Consider the following 20527-nt stretch of genomic DNA (forward strand, 5'->3'; position numbering starts at 1 on the left):
TTCCTGCCTTCCCCTTCATTGGGCTACATAATCTCACAAGGGAGGAGTCTGAGATCCCCCCACTTACTACTTGCACACATACCCACGCCCCTGGAGAAGCTCTGGGGAGTGTAGGGCAGGCTGCACAGCCAGCCTCCTGGAGGCGAGGCCCAGCCAAACCTTTTGGGACCCCACCTGGTGAACTCTGTCTTGGGTCTGACCTATTTTCTAGGAGAGAAAATAGAATATAGATTTAAATGCAGTGGTGCTCTGGAAAACTACAGGCCCAGCAGTGTGAGAAAATAAAACAGTAGGGGGGAGCAGAGGAAGTGCTGGTACAGGTGAGGATGCCACCTCTCCTGAATCAATCTTACCTGGTTATCAACTGCCTTTTCTTCTGCAATTTGCCACCCTTCTTTTCCATTAAAAAATTGATATATGTATACACATTTACATATTTATCTTTCCTCTGAATAGTCCTGGGGCCCGGTGCTGCTCCCCCAGACACAGACTCAAGCCTGCAGACCAATAGTAAGTACAGACAGAGAGAGCTCTGGGGATGGTCACTTTGGAAGTGGGACTGCAGCAAGGCAAGGAGTCAGAAACACCTACAGCTGCATCCTAGGTCAGCCTTCCTTGCTGTGTGACCGCAGGAAAGACTTTTAATACCCTTGTCTTCTCACATATGAAGGTGACAAAATTACTTGCTAATGTTGAGGACTTTCTAAATGTAGTTACTATTCCAAGCTCTTCACAACCACTCTAGGAGGTAGGAACTACTATCAGGCCCATTTCACAGATGACAAAACTGAAGCACAGAAAACTTCCGGTACTAACCCAACATCTACATAGCCTCTAGACCTAGAGCCTGAATCCTGGCAATCCAGCTGTGGATCTCCCTCTTTCCAATTCCTATGACCTGGCCTGAGTCACATGACTACACTTGGAGCTAAGGTGGGGGTAGGGGTCATCTTTACCAAGCCACATGGATTAAGGGTGGGAATGGATTCTGCAGAAGACAGCTGGGACTTGTTACACAAAGAAGGGGTAAAGGATGGGCAGACAGTATAAGAGATGAATATGGTTGAAGTTCTGATTCCCCCCTACACCCAGCAGCCTTTGCCATTTTATTCTGTTGGTCAGAATTGAATGTGGAGATTCAGATTACTCTCTGCTTCTTGGGCTGGGGGCCAGGTGACACCATGTGTCTCTATTCCTCAAGTTGGACACAATGTGCAGAACTGCCTTCAGCGCAGTGACACAGCTAGAGATGGAGCCTGGACCCTGACCCCTCACTGAAGAAGGTTTTTCTTAGTGTTCTTGTTGCCCCTCTTTGGCAAGAAGAGATGCTATATGTTTTATGCTCAGGACTAGAACTGAGGGCAGTTAAGACTTCAGGAGGGAATGGAATTTTTTGGACTCCTGTTCCTGTTCTCCTACAATCTTTTAACTCCTCCTTGCCCCGCTTCCCAGTGAGGAAGAGAGGGGAGGAAAAAGACCCAAGGGAGGGGAGGGCTGGAACAGACACCTTCATTCATAAGTAGAAGAGTTGAACTGAAATCATACACACACACACACACACACACACACACACACACACACACCCTTAATTCCTGTGGGCTCTTGGTGTTTCCAGGGAGCCATCTGGTCAACGTTTTTTGGTAATTCTGTCTGTGGTAATTCAAAATGGTAACAATCAGCACAGCTAACATTTATGCAGTGTTTGCCTTGTACGGAGTTAAGTGGTTTACAAGTATTTAATCTTGTAACATTGCCATGAGGGAGGTTCTATTTTTTCCCCATTATATAGCTGAGGAAAACAACTCAAAAGTTTAGTGATTGACCCACAGCCATTCAGTAGGCAGAGATTTGACAGACAGATCTGTCTCCAGAGTTTAATATTCTAAACACAATGTTCAAATGGGTAACTTAGTATTGAAAGAATTTTGGGATTCCAAGGTATCCTGCCTCCTTTGGGTGTTTGTGCCTCCAAAGAGCATGTTTTCATGAACAACGGTGTTGACAATTCCACCGTTGAACTCCACCGCATGTAAATAGTTTGATATCCAGTTTAATGAAAGGGTATTTTAACGACCACTATTCTAGGCAATCCATCAGGCACAGTTAATTGCCCTGCTTAGTTATTTATACAGAATGTTTTTCCTTCCCACCTCTTCTATTTTGCCACTTTTCTTCTTGCTGCCACTCCACCCCTGAATCTAACAACTCACCAGAAAATCTGAAAGGGGGTGTGGCTGAGGAATGATTCAGAGCTCTCTTGAAGTTGCTTTGGGCAGATACAGCTTCTGGGGAATACATGGTGTGGGCTGGAGAAATGCTTAGCTGTTGCTATGGATTTGCCCCTCCTGGATGTATGGATGTGAGGCCACAGCTCTCTTAGGTCAGTGCCTGGCTTGTCCTGGGGCAAGAATTCTAGTTCCTCTAGAGCTGCTGAAGCTTTGCAAATCTAATTGCAGCAACTTAGAAGCACAGTAGATAAAACCTATGGCTCACTCATAGGGTAGCTAGGAGGACCTCCTCCATGGCTCCAGGGTGTCCACTTTAGGCTGCAAACTGAATTTAGGTCCCATACGCCTCTGAGGGACCTGGGTTTCCTTTGAATAAATGTTGAACTGAGTGGGATTCAAGAGGTCTATAGTCTTATCTAGTCTCTGTACCTGAACTAAGTGTGTGACTTTGGGCAGGTTTCTCAACTTCTTTTATCCCCCATCTTAACCAAAAATGAATTAGGTGAGATGATGTCTGTGAGTATCCCAGGGCTACCATTCTTGGTGATTCTAAGTGAGTCACCAGGTTTGCTGGAATGGCTAATGGTTTCCTGAAGCAGGAAACCCCTGTTCCATCTCCTCAGTTGAAGCATATCCTTTTGGTTTGGGTCTAGAGGTTTTGACAAAGGTTTAGCTTGCTCTTGATTGGCTTCTCAGCAGGATTTTATCTTATATTTGAGGGTAGGAGGAGGAGTTTGTGTTCAGGAAGATGATGGGAGTGAACCGTTCTTCATTTTTTGAAAGTTCATTGGCTTAATTCAAATGTCAACCTTCCTAGGGCTGGATGTTTATTTGTAGTTGTCAAAAGTGATTTCAAATGGCAATTGCTGTCATTAATGATGGGGTGAGAAGCCAGTAGAAAAATTAAAGGGGGAGGCAGAATTTCAATTTGTATGGCAAATGATCTACTCACACACAATCTCCTGCATACACACTGCTGTCTGTGATGAAGGATGGTCACTGGGAATACTGGAGAGAGAGGGGATTATAAATGTTTTGTTATCTTCTGTCCTTCAGTCCTATATGGTGACTAATGCTGCAACTTGCTCTTAATTCTCATGGCTCTTTTTCTTTGTTCCTCAAGGGAGTGGTTTATTATTTTTTCTCCCTGTGGGGAAACTTGCTTGATATGTCCAGTGTTCTGTATCTGGAGGCGAGGAGGATTTGCTTGGGTGGTGTTATGCAGAAATCAACCAGAATATTTTAACCAATATTCTTGCAGGATTCCAGTCTGCTTCGTGCTTCAGAGCCCTATCTGATTCCAGGATGATGTCTTTCCGGACAGATGTGAAGCTCACCTCTCTTGCTACATGCACAGTGGAAAGGGAATTTGGTCCCTCAGCTTGCATGGATGGTTTTTGGGTGAAGGTAGAACTAACTGCTCAGAAGCTGAGTACCTTTGGGATCTTGCATGAACATGATAGTCATGCAAGGACATGTTGCACTGTGTGTGCTTCTAACACTCTTCTTCCTTTTTCTCCCCCTTTCTCTCCTCTGCCTTTCCCTCTCTTTGAAAATGCTGCCACAGATGTCAGTCAAGGTCCAGGTAAGTCCCTGTGTTTGCACAGCTGCTGTGGAATTTCCCCTCTGTCCGATTGTGCATGGTTTGATTCTGAGTGAGACCTTTTTCTAGGGACTCTAAACAGAACAGAGATCTAAGTACATTGTATTTTCATTGATTTGGGTTGAGAAGAAATGCCTTGAATTGATATGTTTGTATTGGTTTTGCAAACCATTTGAAAACCAAAGGAATGTGGTTCCCATAGTTATAAAATCACTTCCTTCTGATTAACATTTTCGGGTGAATCAAAGAAGTGGAAAAGGAGCATTTTGGGGAAAATATTTTTTAAAAATATTCTTAAGATATGAATTCTCCAATTTAAGACTATTCTTTGCCTTATACATAAATCTACTTCTATAGCTTCATGTGGTTGAAAGTTGAAGATATGACATACTTAGCATGGAAAATATGTGGGTGAAAGGAATCTTCTTTCTTTTTATTCTAAGAAATGGCTTTCTCCCCACACCACAATGAAATTAGCAATTTTTAAATGGTTATGTAACTAATACATGTTCACTGTATTAACAACGAAATAAAGAAAAGAAAAAACGAAGTAGAATGGTTTTTGTCAATGAACAAATGGAAGAACCATTCTTATGCTAATTGTGCATTTCTCTTGTTAAAATACATACTCATCCAGAGTTCTAATTGTAAGCATCGTATGTGTGTCCATGTGTGCACACACACATATGTATACACACATACACACAGGCTCATATGAGAGGATACAATCATATATAGATAAGAAGTGTCAGGTGACTTAGAATGATTTGGAGACTGTTCTAACCTGGATAGAATTTTGAGTTAAGAGTAATTAACCCTACCAAAAGAGAAGGGAATATCATCATTCTTAGCTATTTTCACATACTTTTTCTTGTTTAGTTCTTGAATTCTTATAATATCAATACAAGGAGTAGGCATTATTATATCCATTGTAATATAATGGAAATTGAGGGCTGGCAGGTTAAGCCATTTGCCCAAGGGTGTAGGGCTCATCAGAGGTAGCACTGGGATTTGAACTTGGGACTCTGGGTCTCCAAAGCCCACCCACACTCCATTGGAACATGCTAAAAATTCCATCACTGAAAATTCTCATCAATTGGAGGTCTTCTAAATATTTCCTAATGGGACTAGTGTTTATTTTTGCTTAGAGATAATGTGATGTTTTCATTATTAGCACTCCTCTTTCCAAATGAATTCATCCTTTTTTTTTTGACTATCTAAAAGAATCAACCAGACTTAAGAAGGGTTTCTGACTATAATCTATATGATATATTACATAGCATAAAAGAGTAAGAATAATAATCTCCAGCTAAAACACAGGGTTTCCCTGTCTTTGTTTTCCTCTGTGCACACCATTCCTTTGAAAATAAATGATGTTTGAACTGATACATAGGATTTCCTAGGAAGATAGCATTAAATTAATTTTCTATTTAATAATATTTTACTCAACAAATATTTATTGAGAACCTACTATGTACTAAGCACTGTTCTAGGCACTAGGGATAAAACAGTGGACAAAACAGAAGACAATCCCTATACTCTTAGAGCTTTTATTCTACTTGAGGGAAGACAATGAACTGAAGAACTATATATATTCACACACATATTACACATATTACATATATGTATATATTATATATATTATATATATTATATGAGAGCGTGGGTGATGAGCACTAGGGAGAAAATTGAACCTGTTAGAAAGGAAGTTGTTAATTTCTAGAAGATGCTCGGGAAAGGACCTCTCTGTTAAGATGATGCTTTCTGGAACATTTTAAGGTGGTGAGGTAGTAAGCCTAACACATTAAGTTTTGTTTGTAAAAGTTCTACTTAGTTTAATACCTCCTCCTCCTGCTTCCTGGCAGAGATGTGACTTGGGGTCTCCACATTGGCTTGTGTGTGTTGTGCCCTGCACAGGGGCTCCAGGCGGAGGGAATGAGTGGGGGCTGAAATCCAGCCTGCATTCCTCTTGCCAAGCCTGCACCCATGGTGCTGCCTCTGACTTGGGGGATGGTTGGGGGCGCTTTTTTGTAATTCTCACAAAGGCGCCTATGGGTCCTGGATGAGACAGTATGGCAGAGTGAAATGCCACAGACACACAGGTTCCTGTCTGTCTTTCTAGAGGGTGGAGGTCAGTGGGTGACCTTCCCTTACATAATGGCAACTGTAACTAGCCCCATGCAGCCCCATTTCAGTTTTACAGTCATTATGTCATCTTATTCTCTTAACCGTCTGAGGTGTGTTCTCTGAGCCTCATTTTTCTGCTAAGGAAGTTGAGGCCAGGAGGTTAAAGGATGTGTTGAGGTCACTCAGACATTGAGTAGCTGGTCCAAGAGGGAATTCCAGCCTGATTACAAATCTTGCACTCTTTGTGCTGCCCTTGAGGTGTTGAGGGCTGACTGCCAATCCTGTAACTCCCCACCCCAACCCATTGCTTTCTAGTGGTTTCTGAGCCTGAAGCAGATCACTAGTTTAGAACCTTAACTGGTGGCCCAGGACATAGCTGGAGGCAGCCTGAGCTGCCTGGCCCAGGCTGAGCTCAGTGGCAGCCTCCCGCCTCTCTATGCCCCTGGCCAGGCAGCATGGAGCCAGCAGCATCGTGGCTCTGAAACAAGAAGCCTTTAGTGGTTCTCTGATTTTTTTCCCCTTCCCCACAGGAAGACAAATTGGGGATTTTATGAGCTAATGTAACTGTTTACCCAGCGGCCACTGGAAGATGGTGAGGGACAATTGATTATTTTTACATGCTGAGGATATTGGTAAGAAGTAACCTGCTGTAAGATGCAGTTGGAGATGGGACCCAGCAGGCAGCACCTTCCACAAGGTCCAGGAGATGGGTTGGGGGTGCGGAGAGACTGTCCTAGAAACACCCAGGAGAAAAGCTGCCAGTGATACTTCACCAGACTTCCATGTGGGAAGATCCACAACCTCTCCTCCTAGTCTATAGGAGGCAGTTTTTAGGATAATCAAGTAGCATCAGGCATTTGTGGTGTGCTGACCAGAAGGAGGAGAGGGACACTCAGCTGTGATTTAACTCTTCACGTTGATCCTGCCAGGCAGGTATTACCATCCTCTCTCAGATGAGAAAAGTCTCAGAGAGGGTCAGTAACTGCCCACAGTCGCCAAATGCGAGTACAAGACAAGGATCTCACATCTGTCTGCCTCCAATGCTTGTGCTCTTTTTTCTTTGAAACCCTGGCATTTCCAAGGCAGAACTGTGGGCCAGGGGTGCTTCTGATCTGTGTCTGTATTCTTTCTGGGCAGTGCGTAGCACATGGTAGGGCCACAAAAATATTTATTGAGCAGAGAGTATAGGAACAAATACCAGGGCATTGTGAGTCTGTAGGGTCCTGAGACATATTGGAACTCAAAGAGTATCCTGTCCAAAGACTACAACTATTTTGCTTGTCAGAGGAGGAAACTGAGACCCGGGGAGGGGATGGGGCATCTCCAAGGTCAGGTCACCCATTTGTGGCCCAGAGGAGACCCCAATTAGGCACTTAACCCATGCCCCTGGCCCATTGTGATTTGTCATTGGTCTCCCTGTGCTGCCTGGGGCCAGGAGTGGATAGTCTCAGCCCCCTCTGTACCATGCCATGCCCTCAGCTCTCTCCCTGTTTCTGTGTGTGCCAGAAATCTCTGCCAAGGGAAGAACAAGCCCTTTGGAGGTGCTGAAGAGAGTGGGGTAGAGGAAGGATCTAGGAGGCAGAGAACAGTTCTGGGGCCTGTGGGGGTAAGACCCCTCACTTCTCCCACCCCCCGCCCCCCAGTGCTTCTCCCTCCAGCCATGACGGGCTGTTTATGGTGCTCCAATGACAGTCTCTCTCTTCAGAAGGGATAATTTCTCAGGCTCTGCCTGCTGATTAGAGCTAGAATTTAAATGAATAACTGTGACCTTGTGGAAGTGCCCTAGTTATTCAGAGGCCCGATGAGGAAATAGGCCTCTTGCTTAGGTCCATCAGAGCCTTGGCAGGCACAGGAGGAGGGGCTGCTGTCTGCCAAGGCCCAGAGGAGGCCTCAGCGTGCTGTTGCCCAAAGCAACTGATGGCCTTTGCTGGAGCCTCCCTCAGCCCGCTCTTGATCTCTGCCCTCCGTGTCCTCTCCTTCAGTTTGAGTCATCTCAGGGCTGTCCTTGAAGAGGGGACCTGATTATTTATCCTGAGCCCTGCCCTGTCTCCAGGGAGTCCAGTCTGAGGGATGCTGCTCTGAACCCGAAGTCGGGATACAGCACTATTGTGTCTGACTTGTTTGATGGACACAAAGGGTTTGCCCTAGAAGTTACTCCTTGGAGGAGAGCCCCCAGAACTGTGACACTGGCCTCACACAGGAGCTTGTTGGAAAAGCAGAATCTCAGGCCTCACCCCAGACCTGCTGAGTCAAAATCTACTTTTTTACTAAGATGTTCGGGTGTATACACATTAACGCTTGAGACACACTGACCTAGAGTGTCTAGCTTCTCCTCCTCTTGGGGGCCACCAGGGCCGTGTCTACTGAGGAAGATGCATTCTACCACATGAATGCCCCATTCCTTGTCTCTTCTGCTGGGCACAGCACAACATGTCCATTTTCTGGGTTGACAGGAGCTGGGAGGGGAAATGGGATGAGGGAAGGGAAAGGGAATGAACACTTTCTGACCAGTGAGTTTGTGACCATCACTGTTCCAGCACTTTCCATTTAAGAGTTTACATACTGTAAGGCAGGGCAGCTCAGGACAGCACAGGGTTCCATTAACTACTGCTCAGGGCTAACTCCAGCCCACTGCCAGCCTTCATACGGCCTTTCAGCTACAGTTAGCTTTTCACATTATAAATAGTTGAAAGCAGTCAAAAGAATAATTTGTGATGCACACATCTTATGAAATCTCAATTTCAGTGTTCATAAAGTTTTACCAGAACACAGGCATGCTTATTTGTTTCTGCTCTGTCTCTGCCTGCTTTGCGAAGGTGAGGTGGAGTAGCTGTAGCAGAGACCGTGCGGCGTGCAAAGCCTGGGAAGACTTACCATATGGACATTTACAGGAGAAGTTTGCCACCCTTGGGTTAGAGCACAGACTTAGAACCCAGATGCCTGGGTTGACATCCTGGCTTTCTCCCAGTAGGAACAGTATGACCTGTTTAAGTTACCTTGCCTTTGTGGCCCTACTTTCCTCATCTGTAAAATGGTGACAGTAAGTACCTACCTCACGGGGCTCTTGTGAAGATTAAGTGAAGTCTTCAGAACAGTGCCTGGCATATAGTAAGCCATGCATAAATTAGCTAGTATTATAAGTTAGCTCATTTGATCTTTTCCATGCATTTTCACTTCACATATGAAGGTGGCCTCAGAGAAGTTTAAAACAAGACATTCTTTTGCCTGTCTTGGTCTCCCACACTTCCGAGGCATGCTCCCAATACTGTGGTGGAGAGCTCCTCAAAAGACATCTGCTGTGCTCCCCTTGTCACACATTCTCTCCCATCTGTCCTGATCATTATGCCTTCAGTAAAGAGGTCCCTCAGATCCTGGCCAATACTGCTGTGAAGTAAGGCCAAGGAATCCCACCAGGGGTATGGGGTGCAAGGTGACCCATATTTACAGAGGTCCCAGGCATCCATTGTGGATGAAGAACCTGCAGTTCTAAGATGTTATATCCTTTTGCCAGGGTCAGAAGCAGGTATGGTAGGTACCAGGATTGAAACACATATCTGGGATTTCTCCTCTGTCATTCTTCCTCCTTCTGGCTCTGCTACTTTCTCTGGGGGTTGTGTGGCCGTGGGTAAGTCATGAAACCTCTCACAGCCTTAGGCTTCTTTTCTTTAATATGAAGGGATTGACTTAGGTGGCCTCTCAGACTTCTTTCATTCTGGGGATCTATGATTAGGCCTCCGACTGAGATACCTCGGAGAACAGCAATCAGGAAGATGCCTTCTCCTATACCGAAGACTTACAGCTCCTATCTCCAGTGGTAACCATAACATATTTTGTCTTTTCTTTGCTATTCTTTTGGGCATTTGCTTTTCTCCCTTATTTATTAAGGAAAACATCTGACATTGTTTGAACTTGTATTTTGAGCCAGGTGTTAAAGTACTGTTTTTGCATGCATCATTTAATTCTTTTGACATCATCAGAAGGTAGATATTAATAACGATATTAGACCCATTTCACCCACGAACAAATTGAGGCTCAAGGATGTTAGCTCATAATTCCACCCAGTAAAAAGTGGCAGAGCAGGATGCAAACCCTGGTATGTCTGGCCCTGGAGATGACTCATGGGGAGTTCCATCAGAATGTCACTTCACAAAAGTACACTCTTGTTCACTCTTTCTGTGCTCTGGGCCTAGAATGGTGCCAATATATTATAGGAATAGAATAAAACTGGCTCAATGAATAAATAATGCTTGGGACTCAGCTCTTAGTTTTTCTTATTACTTCTCTGAAGGAAAGTCTGCTTTTTGTATAGGGGCTCACCCTGAGATAGAAGGTAATTGAATTTTATTCAGTGCCCATCTTGGGCTTGGGTCAGTGGAGGATGTAGGCAGTAAGTAATCCACCATGGCTGTGTGTAATTGGATTGGAAGGCGGCCCTTGGCTGGGCTAACAATGATCAGCTTCTAGCCAGTTGCCCACTGGAGCCTGGGAAGACCCCCTTGGCTGCTGTAGCGCTTCTTGATGAATAAGTGTAAGTACGGAGCTGCTTCCCAGCCTGCCCCCAGCTATAGCTAACTCAAGGAGGTAGACCACGGGATCTTGATGCCTTTTTTTTAGAGGATTTTAAAATCATGTCCTTTACTATCCTGGCAAGGCAGAACCACTGGGGTGCTGGTTATGGTCCCAGTTTGTTTCTCAGTTCTGGAGGGCAAGGTCAGAATTAGAAAACATCATTAGAACTAGTTTTGATGGGATAGTACTGTCCCCATCACTGATCCCACCAAACATGTGTGGTGTGTATTTATTGCTCCAGTGACAAACTGGCATTGGTGGCATTAAGAAGAAGCAATTCATGCTAAATGCATTGTAATGTGTGGGAGAGTCTCACCCAAAGATTCGTATCCTCAAAATGCCATTGGTGAGTTCACAGAGAAACTCTTCTAGACCAATTCCCTCCTTGTACATGTGGGGAAACTGAGGACAGAGAACTTTCATGTAACTCAGTTAAGTCACACAGCTTGTTTATGGCAGCCTTGGAGACCCTCCCAGTCTGTAGATCTACCTAGCAAGGTGTGGTAAGGACCTTTCTTACTTAATAAACTCATCAATTTGTGGGGTGAGGCCTCAGAAGGAGTTGGGAGATGGAATACAGCTGAGAGTTGAGGACAATGGGTCCCCTGTGGGGCAACCTAGTTGACTATGACCTTGGAGGGAAGCTTCTGAGGCTGCACTGAGCAGGTGGTCTACTACTGCTGCCAATTTGTTGGAAAACGCATTGGCAAGAGATGGGAGGTGGAGTAGAAAGAAGGCCTAGATATACCAGTCTTCTGAATAATGACCAGTCCTCTGAATAATGACCAGTCTTCTGAATAAAAACTGGTATTGGCAAGAGATGAGAGGTGGGGCACAGAGAAAGCCCAGATATACCAGTCTTCTGAATACATAATAATGACTACATATTTTCAAGCCCTTTCTGTGTTCGATGAATTGTGCTAAGTGCTGTTCATACATGGTTGCAGGTGATTGTCACAGTAATCCTGAGAAGGTACTTTACAGGAAGGAGGCATGGAAGAGTTAACTTGCTCAAAATCCCATGGCTAGAAAGAGGTAGAGTTGGGATTTGAATTCAGGTTTTGGATGATTTAGAGCAGTGGTTTGTAAAGTTTAGTAAGCATCAAAATTACCTGGAGAACTAATAAAGGAGATCCAGGCTCATTAAAGTAAGACATTTCCCCCAGGTGATTCTGATATGACCAAAGTTAGAGAACCACTATTTTAAAGAAAGTGATCTAGAAGGTAAAGGGACTTAAAGCTCCATTATTAATCACTATTTTCTACTTTATAAACATTAAAGGAGGGCAGGAAGTTGAGGGGGGGCAGGTGGAAGAGAGAGTGAAATGAATGATTCCCCCATTGAGCTCCAGTGGCACCTTAGGTAATGGGATTTATAGAGCCATTATCATAATACATTATAGTCAGCAGTGTATTGTCCCCCACAAGCCCCTTCACTGGCCACTGTGGGCTTTTGAAGGACATGAGGTTTCTCCTTTTGAGAGCAGAGATTTACCCATGCCTGCATCCCCGTTACCTGCCACAATGTATGTGCTCATAAAACTTTGTTGTTAGAAACAGCACTTCAGGGATGGAAAGGACCCAAAATGTTGTCGAGGCTCTCCGTGCACCTTATTTTTGAATCTCTTCTATAAGAGTTCATTCAGACTTGGCTTGGACCCCTATGGTGATGAGCAGCTCATTGCTCCTTTCACTATTCCATCCCATTCTAAGAGCACTGAGTGTTCCAAAGCCTTCCTTATTCTGAGTCACTCTAGCTTTTACCACCTGTATTGCTTCCAGCCTTTGGAGACGCACAGAATAGATCTAATTACACTCCCAATGTTTGAAGATGGACCTCTTTGTCTTTAAGGACTTTCTTTTTCTAAAGGCTAAACCATCTCCAGTTTCCTTGGGCATTCTCATATAAGGGTTTTAAATTCTTTCATCCAGGTCATTGTTTTCTGAAAAATGACTTTTTTTTTTATCCTTTCCAAAGAAACATGCCCACACCACAAATGGTATTTTGGACATGTCCCAACCACTTCATTATAGAGGGATCCCGCTGCTCCCTTTTCCTAGACTTTCTACATCTATTAATGGTGGCACAAATACCTTTGCTTGTTTTTTTTTTTTTAAATAATTATAGCATTAAGTTGAACTTAGTCACTGAGAATCTTTACTCTTTTGTGTACACTGCTGCTAAACCATTTCTCTCCCTTTTCTGTGCTATGCTTATTTGACTTAGTTGGGATCATTCTTTGATTTTGTTCAATTCAGCCCTGGATTTTTAAAATCTAGCACACCATGATCTCTTAGGGTAAGGTTCTTTCATCTAGCACACCAGCTGTCCTTTCCAGCTTCATGTCATTTATGAATAAAGAACAATTTTAGAAAAGTTCATGACAGTTGGAGTGTAAGAACTTCTCCTTTGGGAAGAGTCTTTTCTAAGCCACAGTTACTGATCCTTTAACCCTTAGGGTAATAAGCATGACTACCTCAATTTTTCTTCTTTCTATCATGTTTATGCATGAGGAAACTCCAAACCACCTTCCCCCCAGAAGAGGTGGAATAGATTGGGAAGGTGCTGCATTCTTTCCTCTACCCCATGGTTATACCATACAGAAGCTATTGGTGATTCATGGGTGACACTGGAAGAAATATTTTCTGTTCAGTCCAGCCACCAGGCTGTAAGAACAAAGCTGATCTAGAGGCGAACAGTGAGTGGGCTAGTACAGTTATATCCTACAAAGGGCTTAGCAGTGAGAATGGCACATGGTGGCACCATAAAAGGGCAAACCCAGAAGCTGGGATCTTGGTAGGGATCTGCCTTGGAGAATTAGCCACAGGCTGTCTTTGTCATTAGTCCAACTATTCAGTTCATCCCCATTACTGTTCAAGGCTCATAGAAAAGCCAAAAACATATATGTAAGTAGGTAATTGTCCCATGTGTCAGCTCATGACTGCTGTTAGGTGATTGAATGAAGCTTCGTTTAGTCTCTACCTTCTTGATTCTGGGTCGTGCTCTCAGAGTATTAGTTTGAACCATTTAAAATAGTCATTTTTGTAGGTCAAAAGCAGTCAATTATCAGTTTTGTATGACTCAACCCAATAGTTCCTTGGCCTTAGTTCATAAAGTACCTTTGTTTTAGAATGGATTTTGGGTAATTATCTCCAAAAACCCCACTCTGACTCTTCTATGGCATTTCTGGCAAGTGAGGCTTTCCCTATTAATTGACCTTCTGATCTGGCCAAATGTGCTTACTCTCTTATCTTCCATGCTCAACTTTAAAAATACTTGAAGGGAGTTCTCATGTCCTTTTCTAGCTTTCTCCTGTTTGGGCTATATATAGCAGTTCTGGCAGCCATTCTACATGTGACATGCTTTAGGACCCCCTGACCACTCTGATTCTCCTCTTTGGGGCACATTCTACCTTATTAATGTCCCTCCTAGCGTATGGCACCATTCTCTGAACCAAAACCCTAGGTTTGGTATATTCAGTGATGAGAAGATGTAGGACTACTGTCATCTTTTGGTTTTGGGGAAAAGTGGGGGGTTGTGCTTAAGGGTTAGAATTTACATTTGTCCGTTAAGATTAAGTCTCACTTTGCCTGTTCAGAACCTTTTGGACCTTGATTTTGATATCTAACAAATTAGCTATTCTTTTCAGCTTTAGTTCATCAGAATATCCAGACACATGCCAGTAAGTACTTTTAGCCAGGTCACTGATCAAAATGTTGACTAGGCCTAGGCTCTGTTGAAAGTGACTATCAAACCCCTGATAGATACAAGGACACTGGAGTCCACGATGAAGGTCAGGGAATTGCCCAGGGAAGGACTGGTCTCCATCACAGTTATGAAAATAGGTGGAGACTTCTTTCAGATCCACCTTTTCTCTTTAAATATTCCTCCCCCCTGTCCTACCCTGTCTCCTAAGTCCTTTCTCCTTCCCACAGTGGCAGACTTCCTCAACCTGTGACTTCATGTCTCTATCCTTCCTTTATTCACAAGTCCCTGTGTTGCTCCTATCTTTGAAGGAAGATTTAGTTTGGCTTTCTGAAGATCTCACATGCAGGACAGTGTCATGGCTGGGGAGCCGGAGCATGTCTTATGTTCAGATTTGCATTTTAATGAGGGGCGGTGGTTTAATAACCCTAAGAAATGCCCTGGAAAGGAAAAGCTTCATGTTTTAATAGAATCTCGGTGTGGGGCTTGGGGAAAGGGAGATGGTAGCCTTTTAAAAGGGCTTCCTGCAGTGCTCTTTATATCTTGTTGGGCCAAAGTCATAAATGAAGTTGAATTAGTATCCAGGCACTATTTTCTGCTGCTGAATACTCTTCAACATATTTCCTCCTTTCTCCACCAGAATTGAACAAGGCAGGGTAGCTTGTGTTTTGGTTACCGTCACAGCCTGGAGAGTCCATCTGCTGGCTTAGAATCCTCACTTCACCCCTTACTAATTAGTGTGACTTTGGCTCTAAGCCTTGGTTTCCTTACCTGTAAAATCAAAATCATAGCAATGCGTTTCCCATAGTGAGATGACACGTAGCCACACAATGTCTGCAGTAAACAGTCAACAAATATTAACTGCTGTCACAATTCTTTTTTCCAAGTTCACCAAATTTCCTCTAATGCTTAAAATGGTAATGTGTATTTCTTCTTTCTCCTTCTCTCTTTTCCAAATTCTCAGTTACCTTAGAGTCATGGTCACTTGTGGCTTCCCTTCATCCGGCCCCACCCCTTACCACCTTCACTATATCCTTAGTTCCTCCAGAAACATCGATGAATGTTTCTGTTACCTTCTGATTTTATGTAATTACTCTTTTAAAAAGTCCTTGTAGCTTCATAAGAATTCAGCGTTAGCACTTGGCACTTGTAGCAATTAGTGACATTTAATTTCTCTTCTTCAGTATGGAAAAAGAGATGATGTATGTGGATTTTATCCTGGGATAAAAGTTACCCTGAAAGTGAATGAAAGAAAAGTCTTGGCAGAGATAACTTGCTTTTTTTTTTTTTCTGAATCTTTTTTTTTTTTTAACCCCAACGAACAACTTTCTTCTTCCCTTGAAATACTTTTCCCAGTTACTCAGGCAAAATAAAGAGAGGTAGGATGGATTGAAAACCATCTGAGGTAGGTGGGATATTATAGGTTTGAGGGGGGAGACAGTATTAGCTTAAATTATGAAGGCCTTCAACTTCTGGCCTGGTTCCTGAACACTGCATCTTCCTCTTGCCTGTTTCAGTAAATGGTTCTTTACTCTGTATCAGTCATTCTCATGACAGGCTTCATGATGGCCACAGCCGCTTACAAATGACTTTGCTTTCATAGCGATTTCCATTCTCCCAAACTGCAAAAGCTACTATCTCCATGGGGATTTTCCCAAAGGATGTAGCAGAGTTTAGAGGGCCATACGTATATTTTGCATATAATTTGCATATGATTTGCAGTCTGTTCTAAGGCAGTTTCAGTTTTGTATGTCTTACCTACTGGTGATCTTTTCCTCTTCTTGTTCTTGTATCTACTCTGAGAACTTGTGCACAGGATAGATAGGTACAAGGAGGGTAGAATATAGCACTAGAAAGAGTGAGGGGAAGGGTATACATATCAGATGTATGTATGTTGGGGTCCAGAATGGTCCCTGGATCAAGCTAGGGCAGCATAGTACTCTGTCAGGGTGTGACATCCAGCTAGCAGACACTTCAGTTGCTTTCAACTTTTTTATGAATATATATATATTTCAAAGGCATTGTAGTTCCTTCCATAGGAATTTGGTGTTGGCAATTCTCAATATCCTGTTTGTCAAAGGTTAATCCAAGCCCATCTCCTGTTCCCTACCCTCCACTAGGTGAACTTTTATGGATCTGGCTTTTGAGTCTTAGTTGAGGATCTATTCAAATCCAGAGCCCATGGTGAGACTGTTGTGAACAATGTTGTCCCTTTTGCTTCTATGAGCCCCTGTTCCAGATTGTGTCTTCTCTTGAATATCATACCCCGAATAAATGCCAAACTCCACATCCAGCCAGGTGCTAGTCCCAGGGCTGGCTGTGTAGCTTGGGGGTGCTGTGGCTGACCCTCTGTTTCTGAGGTTGATGAGAAGGCCAATCTTCATTTTTCCCCCTTCCTCATCAACCACACAGATAACACACATGCAGTATAGATTCCTTTTTTTCCCTTACTAATTATATCCTTCTCAGTTAAGATTTTTTAAGCATTATTTTCTGTATCTATATTTGAAAGCCATATAGTTCCTTTTTCTTTTTTGAATGTAAAATGTTATTTTAATGTTGAATATGATCGGGGGGGCGGGGAAGAACTTCCAAGATACCTTAATACCTCTCCCATCTCTTCCAGTTAAGACTCAGTGCTCTAGCTCCTTTTTTGGAAGATTCATTGACTTACCTGGGCATAGACCCTCTCTTCCATGAAGGGGTGGTAATACATCCTGATATTTGTCCTGACGTTCTCACAGACATTAGTCTTACATTTTAAAATGCATCTTAGACATTTTTGCTTGAGTGATTTTTGTTTCCTCAACTCATCATGCCTAAAACAGAATTCATCATTACTCTCAACCCCCATTCGTCTCCCACCCCACCTTTCTGACAGTGTTTACTCAGCCTCCTATCCACTCCTCCCCTAAAGCATCTCATCGGTCATCCAAAGCCTGTTGGATCCTCTCTTTCCTTTTCCTCCCCACCACCACAATTCTAATCTAGGCCCTCTGCCTGTGACTGATCTTTTTGCCTCTGTCCCTTTTCCTTCTCATCTATCCTGTCTGCACCATTGCCAAAGCAATTTTCCTCAACATCATTTTCCCTGGGTCATTCCCCTGCCCATGAACCCTCACTGTGTCCCACCAGCTGTAAGAGCAAGTCCATTTTCCTTAGCCTTGAAATTCAGGGCCTTAATACAATGATTACTACTCTCATCCTTAAGATCACCTTCCATTTCTTCCTTATATGAACGGTTTATATGTGTTCGTTATTATTTTGAATAGCATGTATTACATGCCTAGTATGTGCTTGGCAGTGTCATAGGTGCTTCTGAAAAGTTGAGTAGGAAAGTCCTTACGGATTCACTCTGTAATCCTGGGAGTTGGTGGTGTTACCTGGAGTGTCCTCCATCTCTCCAATCCTAAATCATCTTCCAAGATTTATTTCAAATCTCACTTTCCTCCAAAAACCTTTTCTGTACATGTAGGGCGCACCTCACAGTCCTGTGTTCTTTATTGTCTGAATTCATCATTTGACATGTAGTAATGATCCATTCATACATTCCACATTCGATCACCAAACACATACTGAGCACCAACTGTGTGTCAGTATTGTGTTAGGTGTTGCCTCACACATCAGTATGTTTTTATAGATTAGTAAAAATAACAGTAATAATCCTTATAAAGTCTTTACCATGTGCAGGCCCAGTTTTATATATATTCACTTATTTAATCAGCAGAACAACCTATGAATTTGGCATTATTGTTATTCAAATTTTGCAGATAGGGAAATTAAGGTGCAGAAATGTTTAGCAACTTCATTAGGGTCACAAGCTAGAAAGTAAGAAAGGTTAAGATTCAAATCTGGCTCTGAAGTCCTTGGTCTTAACCCCTATACTTCACTGTCAGGTACCAATAATATATATCATCTGCATGTTTGTGTATATATAAACACATAACATCTTCCCAGTTACACTCTAAATGCCTAGAGGTTAATGACCATCTACCATACTTGTCTGTCTCTCCACTACCTAACCCAGTCTTTGCATATAGCAGGTACTTGAATCACTTGGTTGGTTGATTGTTGGTTCTTCCATTTGTTTGGAGGGGAGGGCCTGAGATTTTTAACAGCAGGTAGAAGTGTCTGGGAATAGAAAGGGACAGAAACAATTTCAGATTAGCCCTGGACACTCTGAAATTGTTGAGTTCCAGTTCTTAATTCTGTAAGCTTTGAGGATAGATTTGTATAAGAGAAGATACTGATGTAAAAGCTCTTAAAAGTGGAATAAAATTTCCTTCTCCAAAAGCAAAACTTAAACCAAATTATGGTTACAGCTTCTCCCTTCTACCATCCTGTTTCTTGTCCATTTTGATTCATTGCCTGCAAAACCAGTTTTAACATCAGGATCCTGGATCTGCATTCTTGGTCTAATATTTCTATTTAAGATTTTCGGAAGTTGAAGAATATGAACATTTTATTTGAGTTGCAATACTGCGACTACATATGTAGCTTAATAAAGCCTGATAAGTACATATTTGAATTTAAAAAACACAGGTGGTGGGTTATTTGCATTTTAAAAGGATTCTTTCTTCTACAAAAGGATCCACTGCAGGGTTCCATTAAATATCCAATTCCTCTTAGTGCATTTATCATACAATTTAATTTACCAAAATTTGATTTATATGCCACTCAAATTCTAGTGAGCATGGGAATCACTTGGGGAGCTTGTTTGAAATTCAAATCTTTCCCCAAACTCCTCCCCAAGATTCTAATTTATTAGATTCCTTGGGTTGGGGCCAAGGATCTTCACTGTTAACAGGCATTCCCAGATGATTGATGTAGGTGGTCAGTGAAGTACACTGGGAGACAGTACTTTAAAGAAACACACGTAACACATAGATGGAGCCCAATTGTAAGATCTTCTTCAGGGCTTTGGATACCCCTTAAACCAATTGTCCTGTTTACTCTTCATTCAGTGCATTTTTTGAAATATCTATTTGAGTCAAAAAAAGAAAAGGCCCTACCATTTCTCTTCTGCTTCTTCTCTGAGCTGTTAAACATCTTTAATTGTAAGTGTGAAATGTTTGTCCTTTCATTTTTAAATTTGAAAGAAAAATTTTAAACATTCCCCCCAGCTGTATTGAGGTAGAATTGATGTGTAACATTGTGTTAAGTTTAAGGTGTACAAGATGTTGATTTCATACATTTAAACACTACAGAATGATTACCACCATAGCATTAGCTACCACCTCCATCCCATCATATAATCACCATTTATTTCTTGTGGTGAGAACATTTGAGCTGTACTTTCTTAGCAACTTGCAAATATATAATAGTATTATTTTCTTTTCATTTTAACTCCTTCTTTTAGGTAACTCCTTGGATCTTCTTCTCAGTTCTTAATTCTTATGATCCTCCTGTGAATTAGTTACCTTTCCATGTATCCCACTTGCCTGCCCCAGACTTTCCCTTTTAGTGCTCTTGATCTGGATGCTGAAGGCTATGGCTTGGTCCGGAAATATTAGGCATTTTAGGAATAGTGACTTCTACCGTGGTTTCTCTTTGCCAAAGGTAGAGCCCTTTGTTCTGTCTCCCTATTATCTCTTCACAAAAAAAGACCAAAAATTATTTTTTAAATGAAACAAATCATGCGAACGACTTACTCTGGCATGATTCCATTCCTCCGTGAGTATTAATGCTAGGCCTCGAGAAATGAAAGCCAGAAATGTGCATTTAAAATGTGATTATAGTTTAATGAAATTTGTTTAAAAACTAGATTCCATGACATTTATGGCACATATATCTATGTATTTAATATATCACTGATCTTTTTAAAAGTCAGTTACTTGACCCATATTTTGCCTCTGATTACTTTTCTAAATCTCTAGTAATCTTGAAAAACATTTGGGGATTTCTATACTTCAGAGACTTTTCTACTTTATTAATCCTGTATATCCCTAAATTTCACTCTGGGTAAAGGTTCTCTGGGGTGACCTGGGGTTTGTCAAATATCTCCAGTAATAACAAAAGCAAAGGAAGAGCAAACTGGTACCATTGGTTACTGGTTGGAAATCTTTTCTTTTAATAGATTTATTGGAGCTTATGTTTTCCTTGAAGTAATGAGCTCCTAATTGCCTTGCTTGACTTCCTTAAGCACCTAGCCAGAGGTTGTGCTATTTGTTCACTGGGACCTTGTGTACCTCCTTTAACCCATTCAGTGCTCGTCTCTACGTCCCTGATCCATGGCGAGAGACCTTCTTAGACAAGATAGTGGTGGGGAAATAGTGGAGGGCAGGGGTGGTAGTC

At 42.5% G+C, this 20527-nt stretch overlaps 1 protein-coding gene across 19 annotated transcripts in view; it reads left to right on the forward strand.

The window, feature by feature from the left end:
• The window catches only part of NRXN3 (neurexin 3), a 1529630-nt gene that overhangs the window by 95281 nt on the left and 1413822 nt on the right, over positions 1–20527 (forward strand). For all 19 annotated transcript variants that reach the window (XM_072839524.1, XM_072839530.1, XM_072839517.1 and 16 more), the window contains exon 3: positions 3796–3813. In XM_072839524.1, coding sequence (XP_072695625.1) covers positions 3796–3813 — 18 coding nt within the window. The remainder of the gene's footprint in view (positions 1–3795; positions 3814–20527) is intronic.

The sequence above is a fragment of the Canis lupus genome, chromosome 9 (genome assembly GCF_048164855.1).
Source record: "Canis lupus baileyi chromosome 9, mCanLup2.hap1, whole genome shotgun sequence".
NCBI lineage: Eukaryota > Metazoa > Chordata > Mammalia > Carnivora > Canidae > Canis > Canis lupus.